The sequence below is a fragment of the Colius striatus genome, chromosome 25 (assembly GCF_028858725.1).
Source record: "Colius striatus isolate bColStr4 chromosome 25, bColStr4.1.hap1, whole genome shotgun sequence".
Taxonomy (NCBI): domain Eukaryota; kingdom Metazoa; phylum Chordata; class Aves; order Coliiformes; family Coliidae; genus Colius; species Colius striatus.
This window is the reverse complement of record NC_084783.1, coordinates 3,525,132-3,536,264: the sequence shown is the minus strand read 5'-3', so window position 1 is coordinate 3,536,264 and position 11,133 is coordinate 3,525,132. Positions and strand designations below refer to the sequence as shown.

Sequence of the window (11,133 nt, the reverse complement as noted above, 5' to 3'; positions counted from 1 at the left end):
AGGTGGAGGCTGAAGGCTGCTCTCCCCGGGGTGAAGCAGGATTAGGCCACCGTGCTATTCACTCCTCACCACCCTCATCCTCACTCGCTCCACCCCGAGCCCGGGGTTACACGTCGGCGGGGTTGATGCCAGGATTTCCCCACGGGGAAAGCTGGGACTGCTCCTGGGAACTTGGGGAGCAGTGGGAAGCACCCCCCTGGCAGCTCATCCCGCCATCCTCCCATCCCTCTGTCCGTCCATCCCCAGCCCACACCGGGCTTCTCGGGGTCCTCCCATCCCTCTGTCCGTCCATCCCCAGCCCACACCAGGCTTCTCAGAGTCCTCCCATCCCTCTGTCCGTCCATCCCCAGCCCACACCGGGCTTCTCGGGGTCCTCCCATCCCTCTGTCCGTCCATCCCCAGCCCACATCAGGCTTCTCGGGGTCCTCCCATCCATCTGTCCGTCCATCCCCAGCCCACACCGGGCTTCTCGGGGTCCTCCCATCCCTCTGTCCGTCCATCCCCAGCCCACACCGGGCTTCTCGGGGTCCTCCCATCCCTCTGTCCGTCCATCCCCAGCCCACACCGGGCTTCTCAGGGTCCTCCCATCCCTCTGTCCGTCCATCCCCAGCCCACATCAGGCTTCTCGGGGTCCTCCCATCCCTCTGTCCGTCCATCCCCAGCCCACACCGGGCTTCTCGGGGTCCTCCCATCCCTCTGTCCATCCATCCCCAGCCCACACCAGGCTTCTCGGGGTCCTCCCATCCCTCTGTCCGTCCATCCCCAGCCCACACCGGGCTTCTCGGAGTCCTCCAGTCCCGTTTCCTCCATCCCCTCCCCTTCCAGGCTACCCCCGCCCCGAAGCGGCTCCCGGGGCCCCGTCGGGGGGAGGACGCGGGGCGGAGCTGCGGGGGGGTCCCGGCCCGGGGGAGCTGCAGCCCCTGCGGTGAGGGGCCGTGCCGAGAGGCAGGACCGGCCCGCCCCGGGACACGCAGAGCCGCTGGGGCCGCAGCTCCGGTGCCCGTTCCCGGTTCCCCATCCCGAGCACACGGAGCTTTGGCTGCGCGGAGCTTCCCCGGCTCCCGGTGCCGGTGGCGGCTGTGCCATGCCGGCTTCTTACCCGCAGCGAGCCCTGACGGTGCTGCTGCTCTTCGGCACGCTGTCCGCCGCCGTGGCCCTGCTGGCCTCCAGCCTCATCTTCCAGATCCCGTCGGGGCGGCCGGGGCCGGTTGTCGGTCCGGCTCGAGGGGCTTTACCGGAGTCGGCGGCCGCCGTGTTGCTGCCGGTATCGGCCGTGCTGGCCGCGCTCTGCCTCGTGCTCAACGTGAGCTGCCTCTTGCTCTGCCTCCTCCACGGCTACTTCAGCACCGAGCTGTGCCGGGGGCAGCCCGGGCCCGACCGGTGAGAGCCGAGGGGTCGCCGGGGGGTGGGGGGGTGCAGCGGGGTTTGGGGGTGCAGAGGGAGGCGGGAGGCAGCGGGGTGCAGAGGGTGGAGGGAGGTTAAGGGGGGCAGCGGGGTTGCCTGGAGCCCCAGGGATGCTGTGGGGTGCTGGGGAGGCTCAGAGGGGTTTTGGGCAGGAGGGTGTTGGAGAGGAAGAAGGTTGGGAGAGGTGGGAAGGTGCTGGGGACACGCAGGAATAAATGGGAGTTGAAGGGAAGGTTTGGGGCACAGGGTAGCCCAGCAGCATGGGCTCATGTACAGCCCTGCAGACTTCTCCTGCACCCCAAGAGCTGGCCTTTGCTGCCCCCCTCCAGTCACTGCCCTTGCAAAAAAGGGGCTGCAGGCAGCAAATGATGCTGCTGGCACCTCCTGAGCACTTGGGTAGCACATCATTCCCCTCTGCAATGCCTGCCTGGGAAGCAGAGTGACCTCTGGCTGATGACCTGTGGGGCTGTAAATGTGCCCCGAAATTTGGGGTGTAGCTGTGTGCAGGGACTGCAGCAACCAGGGAACTTTACAGCAGCCCATCCACTCAGCTGCACTGACACACAGTGTGTAATCCCCCAGTAACATCCCAGTGTGTGCCTCAGGGTCTCTCTCTGGGCTCACAGGAGCATGTGTTCAGCCCAGTTCAGCTCTGGGGCCAGAGCAGAGGTGCTGAGCCTGGCCCCAAAGCCCAGAATACCAGGGCTTCACCCCAGGCTCTTAAGGTCACCGCCAGGGTGATAGCACAGGCCACTCCCATAGCACCAAAACGGCAGCAGGCCTGGGCTCATTAACCACAGACATGTGTTGACTTAATCATTACCAGCACATTTACACTTGAAAACCCCTTTTTAAAGCAATTCCCTTCTCCTTCCTTGGTGGAGACCTGAGCTGGGCTGAGCTGGTTCAACCCACTCTGCCATCAACAAGTCAAAACTCATTTAAAGGCAACGACAACGTTTCAACAGTTTAGGGCCAATTGTCCCTAATTAGATACAAACTCATCAATGCCTCGGGCTCATCACAGATCGGGAAGGCTGGAGGCACAACAGCAAGGGCAGCATCTTCTGAGCCAAGCTGCTGCTTTGGTGTGCTCGTTAGTGAAGGGGCAGTAAAAGACTTCGGCAAAACACGATGTTTTGCTTTCAAGGAGCTGAGTTTCTGCTGGGAAACTCCTTCCCACCGGCTCTAAATTTGGCTGGGAACTGGTGCGTTCATTTGAGCTGTAAAATGCTCAGTTTGGAAGGGGAGAGGTCCAGCTTTGAAAAGCCCGAGTGTGGAAACGGGAGCAGCGCTGATCGGGGGCACGGGCTGAGGGATGGAGGGCGTGGGACAGCCCGTGCCCGATGGCAGCAGCTCCCTCAAGGGCTGGCAGGATGGAGCAACCACCACCGAGGGCTGCAGACCCCCCTTTTCCCTGCACAGAGCCCCCTTTTCCCTGCCCAGACCCTCCTTTCCCTGCCCAGAGCCCCCCTTTCCCTGCACAGACCCTCCTTTTCCCTGCACAGACCCCCCTTTTCCCTGCAGAGCCCCCCTTTCCCTGCAGAGCCCCCCTTTCCCTACAGAGCCCCCTTTTTCCCTGCACAGAGCCTCCTTTCCCTGCACAGACCCCCCTCCTTTCCCTGCACAGACCCCCCCTCCTTTCCCTGCACAGATCCCCCTTTTTCCCTGCCCAGACCCCCTTTCCCTGCCCAGACCCCCTTTCCCTGCCCAGACCCCCCCTTTCCCTGCACAGACCCCCTTTTTCCCTGCAGAGCCCCCTTTTTCTGCCCAGACCCCCTTTTTCCCTGCACAGACCCCCCTCCTTTCCCAGCACAGAGCCCCCTTTCCCTGCACAGATCCCTTTTCCCCTGCACAAATCCCCTTTTTCCCTGTACAGACCCCCCCTTTTCTGCCCAGACCCCCCTTCCCCTGCACAGACCCCCCTTTCCCTGCACAGACCCCTTTTTCCCTGCACAGACGCCCCCTTTCTTGCACAGAGCCCCCTTTCCCTGCACAGAGCCCCCTCCTTTCCCTGCACAGAGCCCTTTTTCCCTGCCCAGACCCCCCTTTTCCCTGCCCAGACCCCCCTTTTCCCTGCACAGACCCCCCTTTCTCTGCCCAGACCCCCCCTTCTCGCCCAGACCCCCCTTTTTCCCTGCACAGACCCCTCCTTTCCCTGCACAGACCCCTCTTTCCCTGCACAGACCCCTCCTTTCCCTGCACAGACCCCTCTTTCCCTGCACAGACCCCTCCTTTCCCTGCACAGACCCCCTCTTTCCCTGCACAGACCCCCCTTTCCCTGCATAGACCCCCCCTTTTTCCCTGCCCAGACCCCCTTTTTCCCTGCCCAGACCCCCCTTTTCCCTGTAGATCCCCCTTTTCCCTGCACAGATCCCCCCTTTTCCCTGCACAGACCCCCCTTTCCCTGCATAGACCACCCTTTCCCTGCACAGACCCCCCTTTTCCCTGCCCAGACCCCCCTTTTCCCTGCACAGACCCCCCTTTCTCTGCCCAGACCCCCCCTTCTCACCCAGACCCCCCTTTTTCCCTGCACAGACCCCCTCTTTCCCTGCACAGACCCCTCCTTTCCCTGCACAGACCCCTCTTTCCCTGCACAGACCCCTCCTTTCCCTGCACAGACCCCCCTTTCCCTGCATAGACCCCCCCTTTTTCCCTGCCCAGACCCCCTTTTTCCCTGCCCAGACCCCCCTTTTCCCTGTAGATCCCCCTTTTCCCTGCACAGATCCCCCCTTTTCCCTGCACAGACCCCCCTTTCCCTGCATAGACCACCCTTTCCCTGCACAGACCCCCCTTTTCCCTGCCCAGACCCCCCTTTTCCCTGCCCAGACCCCCTTTTCCCTGCACAGACCCCCCTTCCCCTGCACAGACCCCCCCTTTCCCTGCCCAGACCCCCCTTTTTCCCTGCCCAGACCCCCCTTTTTCTGCCCAGACCCCCCTTTCCCTGCACAGACCCCTTTTTCCCTGCACAGACCCCCCCCTTCCTTGCACAGACCCCCCTTTCCCTGCCCAGACCCCCCTTTTCCCTGCCCAGACCCCCCTTTTCCCTGCCCAGACCCCCTTTTTCCCTGCACAGACCCCCCTTTCCCTGCACAGACCCCCCTTTCCCTGCACAGACCCCCTTTTTCCCTGCACAGACCCCCCCTTCTCTGCACAGACCCCCCTTTTCCCTGCCCAGACCCCCCTTTCCCTGCAGAGCCCCCTTTTCCCTGCAGAGCCCCCCTTTCCCTGCAGAGCCCCCCTTTCCCTACAGAGCCCCCTTTTTCCCTGCACAGAGCCTCCTTTCCCTGCACAGACCCCCCTCCTTTCCCTGCACAGACCCCCCCTCCTTTCCCTGCACAGATCCCCCTTTTTCCCTGCCCAGACCCCCTTTCCCTGCCCAGACCCCCTTTCCCTGCCCAGACCCCCTTTTTCTGCCCAGATCCCCTTTTTCCCTGCACAGACCCCCCTCCTTTCCCAGCACAGAGCCCCCTTTCCCTGCACAGATCCCTTTTCCCCTGCACAAATCCCCTTTTTCCCTGTACAGACCCCCCCTTTTTCTGCCCAGACCCCCCTTCCCCTGCACAGACCTCCCTTTCCCTGCACAGACCCCTTTTTCCCTGCACAGACCCCCCCCTTTCTTGCACAGAGCCCTCTTTCCCTGCACAGAGCCCCCTCCTTTCCCTGCACAGAGCCCCCTCCTTTCCCTGCACAGACCCCCCTTTTCCCTGCCCAGACCCCCCTTTTCCCTGCACAGACCCCCCTTTCTCTGCCCAGACCCCCCTTTCTCTGCCCAGACCCCCCCTTCTCGCCCAGACCCCCCTTTTTCCCTGCCCAGACCCCCCTCCTTTCCCTGCACAGAGCCCTTTTTCCCTGCCCAGACCCCCTTTTCCCTGCCCAGACCCCCCTTTTCCCTGCACAGACCCCCCTTTCTCTGCCCAGACCCCCCCTTCTCGCCCAGACCCCCCTTTTTCCCTGCACAGACCCCCTCTTTCCCTGCACAGACCCCCTTTTCCCTGCACAGACCCCCCTTTCCCTGCCCAGACCCCCCTTTCCCTGCCCAGACCCTCCTTTCCCTGCACAGATCCCCCCTTTTCCCTGCACAGACCCCCCTTTCCCTGCATAGACCACCCTTTCCCTGCACAGACCCCCTTTTTCCCTGCAGAGCCCCCTTTTTCTGCCCAGACCCCCTTTTTCCCTGCACAGACCCCCTTTTCCCTGCACAGACCCCCTTCCCCTGCACAGACCCCCCCTTCCCCTGCACAGACCCCCCCTTTCCCTGCCCAGACCCCCCTTTTTCCCTGCCCAGACCCCCTTTTTCCCTGCCCAGACCCCCCTTTTCCCTGTAGATCCCCCTTTTCCCTGCACAGACCCCCCCTCCTTTCCCTGCACAGATCCCCTTTTTCCCTGCACAGATCCCCCCTTTTCCCTGCACAGACCCCCCTTTTCCCTGCACAGACCCCCCTTTCCCTGCATAGACCACCCTTTCCCTGCATAGACCACCCTTTCCCTGCACAGACCCCCTTTTTCCCTGCACAGATCCCCCCTTTTCCCTGCACAGACCCCCCTTTCCCTGCATAGACCACCCTTTCCCTGCACAGACCCCCTTTTTCCCTGCAGAGCCCCCTTTTTCTGCCCAGACCCCCTTTTTCCCTGCCCAGACCCCCTTTTCCCTGCACAGACCCCCCTTCCCCTGCACAGACCCCCCCTTTCCCTGCCCAGACCCCCCTTTTTCCCTGCCCAGACCCCCCTTTTTCTGCCCAGACCCCCCTTTCCCTGCCCAGACCCCCCTTTCCCTGCCCAGACCCCCCTTTTTCCCTGCCCAGACCCCCCTTTCCCTGCCCAGACCCCCCTTTTTCTGCCCAGACCCCCCTTTCCCTGCACAGACCCTCCTTTCCCTGCACAGACCCCCCTTTTCCCTGCACAGACCCCCCTTTCCCTGCATAGACCACCCTTTCCCTGCACAGACCCCCTTTTTCCCTGCAGAGCCCCCTTTTTCTGCCCAGACCCCCTTTTTCCCTGCACAGACCCCCTTTTCCCTGCACAGACTCCCCTTCCCCTGCACAGACCCCCCCTTTCCCTGCCCAGACCCCCCTTTTTCCCTGCCCAGACCCCCCTTTTTCTGCCCAGACCCCCCTTTCCCTGCACAGACCCCTTTTTCCCTGCACAGACCCCCCCCTTCCTTGCACAGACCCCCCTTTCCCTGCCCAGACCCCCCTTTTCCCTGCCCAGACCCCCCTTTTCCCTGCCCAGACCCCCTTTTTCCCTGCACAGACCCCCCTTTCCCTGCACAGACCCCTTTTTCCCTGCACAGACCCCCCTTTTCCCTGCCCAGACCCCCCTTTCCCTGCCCAGACCCCCCTTTCCCTGCCCAGACCCCCTTTTCCCTGCCCAGACCCCCCTTTCCCTGCCCAGACTCCCCCCAGCACAGGGCAGGGAAGCTCATCCCAAGCATTTGGCGTTTCAAGCATCCCTGTGTGCTCTGCTCCAGAGCCCCAGCGAAGCGAGAGGCTGCTCGTGGCTCCGCTGCAGCCGATCCGAGGCACTGGGAGGGTTGGGAGTCCCCGTCCCGGCATCTCTCTGCCTGGGATCTCAAGCAGAACGCTCAGTCTGGCCGTGCCTCAGTTTCCCCAGCTGCCAACCCTCGCGGCTGGGAGGAAAAGGGGCAGTTTCCCGGGACTCAGGGAACTGCTCCCGGGGCAGTTTCCCGGGACTCAGGGAACTCAACCCCTGTCCCCAGCGACGTGGGACACCGAGAGCCGTGGTGTCCCCGTGGCCGCGCTGCCCCGGGCTCCATCGGGTCCCTGTTTCATTAGGGGACCCGCTCACGTCTCAGGGACCTTTCCCACGTTGTGCCTGTCACACTGAATTACCTCCTCGCTTCTCAGCTCCGCGCTCAATAGCCCCAGCCAGCTCCAAACAAAGTCTTTCTCCTCCCCACTAATCCCCGCCTCCGACTCAGGTAATTAATGAAACAAAGCGGCTGCTCTTCCCCGGGAGCGAGTCCAGGCTCTGTTAACGGCTCCCTGCCTGGGTGGCAACAGCCCAGGGGCTACAAGAAGCCCGGGAGCAGGGGAAGGAGCCAGGCAGTGGTTGGGGGGAGGTCAGGGCACAGCATCCTTGGCTGCTGAATTCACCCCGTGGGGTGCAAGGAGCTGGTGTTGCAGAGGAGCCACGGGAGGGCTGGTCCTGCCAGGTTGTCAGCTCTTTGGAAGCCAGTGTGTGTTTGCAGACAGCTCCTGGGGATTTCTGGAGGTGGCCAGCAGGAGCAGCCATGCCCTGTGCACCACTGGTTGTTTTGAGGGGCTGTTTGTGACTTGCCAGCATGGCAACCCTGGCAGTGTCTCTCCCAGCACTCCCATTGCCAAGCCCTCCAAGTGGCCTGGCACCCAGTCTGCCAAAGCTCCACCCTGGACACACTTGTGCTGTGTCTGTGACGACCACATTCCACTGTCCCAATTAGCAGAGGCTTCCTCTGGTGACAGCAGCCTCCCAGCTCAGTGAGGACTGAGCTTTGCCAGGTCCATTTGGCTCCAAAGATGCCTGAGCAGAGCTGTCAGGCAGCTGAGCAGAGGGTGTGCAGGGGGAAAGGTCAGTCCTGGCTGGGAAACAAAGGCCCCACTGGAAAGGAGTTGGTCTTTTCATGTGGTTTAAACACAATTCAAGTACCAAGCCTCTTCCAGACAAAAGGCTTGCAATGTGAGCTCAGCACTGAAATCCAGTCCCAGAGGTGAAGAGAGAACTTGGCCTTTCATTCAGTGCACCAGCACTTCACTTGCTCTTGCTTGGAGGGGGAGATGAGCTCCACAAGCCTCAGTCTTGCTCCTTGCTTGCTTGAAGGAGGCAAATCACCTGCAAAAAGCCTCCAGCCATTTCTCTCTCTCTCCCCTGAGCTTCTCCCCAGCTGCTGTCTGAAGCACAGCTCAACATCCCCTGTCCCAGAGCAGGCAGCACACGGCCCAGAGCTGTGCAGCCCAGCAGCAGCCTGGTGGGGGAACCCATGTTCAGCATCAGCCCTGACGCTCACAACCCACCTCTGAACCTCTCTTCTCAAGGCAAAACCCACCATTTCAGTTTCTCAGGCAGGGCTCAGAGCAGCAGGGCCAGGGGGACCAGCCAGAGGTGTGTTTTTTGCAGGGCAGACTGGTTCCTGCTGGACAGCAGGACGGTTCGTCACGCCGCCGTCGGCTTCTTCTGCTGCGGGCTCTCGCTCTACCTCACAGGCAAGTGTGTGTTTCCCAGCAGCACAGTCCCTCTCAGCCTCAGCCCAACCTTCCTGCACTGCTTGCTGAGTGCATGTGAGCTGCTGAGTTTCTACTTGAGCAGTGGCTTTGATTTGCAAATGCCACCTCATTCCCAGAGAGCAGTGCTTTCTGTTTTGGGTGCCCAGCTCTCAGGAGGGCTCCTCTGGACTGAGCTGTGCAGCTCTAATGCATCATTTTAGTCCTTCTGCTTTCTCAAGAACAGAGGATGGTGGGGGTGGGAAGGGCTCTGCAGAGCTCATCCAGCCAAAACCTCTGCTTAAGCAGCTTCCCCTGGCTCAGGGGGCACAGGAATGTTTCCAGGGGGGGTTGGGAACCTCCTGAGAAGGAGCCTCCACACCCTCCCTGGGCAGCCTGGGCCAGGGCTCCCTCAGCTCAGCACCAAAGGACTTGCTCCTCCTGTGCCAGTGGAACCAGAGAATCACACAGTGAGGAGGACTGGAAGATCATCCAGCCCTAAAGCTGGTTCCTCATGGTCAGGAGGCACAGGAATGTGTCCAGATGGGTTTGAGAACCTCCTAAAGAACCTCCCTGGGCAGCCTGGGCCAGGGCTCCCTCACCTCAGCACCAAAGAGGCTTCTCCTTGTGTTTAAGGGGAACTTTTTGTGTGCCAGCCTGTGCCTGTTACCCCTTGTCCTGGCATTGGGCACCCCACAACAAAAGCTAGCCCCAAACTCTCACCACCCACCCTTTAGGTGCAGAGTCCTGCAGCTGGGGAGGAACAAGCCCAGCACCAGCACAGGCTGGGGGTGACCTGCTGGGGAGCAGCTGCAGGAGAGAGACCTGGGAGTGCTGGGTGAGAATCAACTGCCCATGAGCAGCAACGTGGCCTCATGGGCAAGAGCCAATGGCAGCCTGGGGGCAGCAAGAGTGTGGGCAGCAGGGCCAGGGAGGTTCTGCTCCCCCTCTGCTCTGCCCTGGGGAGGCCTCATCTGGAGTCCTGTGGCCAGTTCTGGGCTCCCCAGCTCCAGAGGGACAGGGAACTGCTGGAGAGAGGCCAGTGCAGGGACACCAAGATGCTGAGGGGACTGGAGCATCTTCCTTGTGAGGAAAGGCTGTGGGACCTGGGGCTGTTCAGTCTGGAGAAGAGGAGACTGAGGGGGGAGCTCATGACCAATATCTCACTGGTGGGTGTCAGGAGGTTGGGGCAGCACTTGTTTGTGTTGTACCCAGTGCCAGGACAAGGGGTGATGGGGTGGAGCTGGAGCACAAACAGTTCCATTGAAACACAAGGACAAATGGTGGCCAGTGGCAGGACAAGGGGTAACAGGCACAGGCTGGCACACAGGCAGTGCCCCTGGCACAGGAGGAGCAAGTCCTTTGGTGCTGAGGTGAGGGAGCCCTGGCCCAGGCTGCCCAGGGAGGGTGTGGAGGCTCCTTCTCAGGAGGTTTCCAACCCCACCTGGACACATCCCTGTGTGACCTGATCTAGGTGGGAGCTGCTTCAGCTGGGGGTTGCACTGGATGAGCTCTGCAGGTCCCTCCAACCCCCAGCATGCTGTGACTCTATGATTCTGTTCTGTGCTCTCCTTCCAGCTCTGGCCATTTACATGCTGCTGCTGTTTGAGCTGGAGGCTGCCATTGCCAGTGCCTGCATCCTCTTCTCTGGCATCGTGGTGCTGGTGCTGACGGTGACACACGCCCTGCTCCGTGCTGGCCGGGCCTCACAGCGCTCCTGCTCCAGGGCCTCTCACACCCTGTATGAGAATGACTCAGCCCAGCAAGGCCAATCCTCCACCAGTGACCTGAACAACAAGAATGAAGCTGCTCCTCGCCCCAGGCCTGAGATCCACAGGGAATTCTCTTTCCCTCCTTTCCTGGAGCAGAAATCCCAGCTGGGTTCTCCAGCCAGCAGCAAGCTCACCTCCTCAGGTAGCCCAGGGCTGTGCTCTGAGAAGGAGAGTTACAATGTGCCCAGGAGACACAGGACACTGTGGGCAGAGCCAGGGCTGCTGCAGGCACAGGCTGAGCCCTGGCAAGGTGTCACCAGGGAGATGAGGAACGTGCTGTCCCGTAAACCCGGAGCCACGGCCAAGGACTCCACTCTGGTGTGAGGGCAAGTGGCACCACTCATCTCATCTCATCTCATCCCCAGGGAGCTGCAGGCAGCAGGGCCAAGATTTGCATCTCTGTTTAAAGCTCAGTCTAGGTTCTATGTCAGCAGAGCTGCTTTTCCCTCCCTCCTACCCAGGGCTCTGTGCAGCTGCTGCCTGATGCTCTTTGCTTCTTTCACTGAGGAGGTGCCGCCTCTGCTAGCAGCCAAAAGCCACTTGGCCACTTGCCCCAAACTCACAGCCCCTCCTGGCATGTGTCACCCTGCAACCAAAGGCCAGGCTGGCAGTGGTGACCCCCACAGCTGCAGCAAAGGAAGGGGAACACATGGGGGAGAAGCAGTGAGTGAAGCTGCTCTGTCAACAGATCTAACTCCAGCACACCCCAGCTCGTTGCTCTGCCTCCTGCCCCTCCTTTCCTCCTCCATCCCCTGGAG

General features: G+C 61.6%; 1 protein-coding gene across 1 annotated transcript; it reads left to right on the top strand.

The window, feature by feature from the left end:
* Positions 1-1,084: 1,084 nt before the first annotated feature.
* TMEM221 (transmembrane protein 221) lies at positions 1,085-10,699 on the top strand. The gene is made up of 3 exons (XM_062015280.1): positions 1,085-1,380; positions 8,521-8,606; positions 10,182-10,699. Exons 1-3 carry the CDS (start codon positions 1,085-1,087, stop codon positions 10,697-10,699), a joined length of 900 nt encoding a protein of 299 aa, XP_061871264.1.
* Positions 10,700-11,133: the final 434 nt, after the last annotated feature.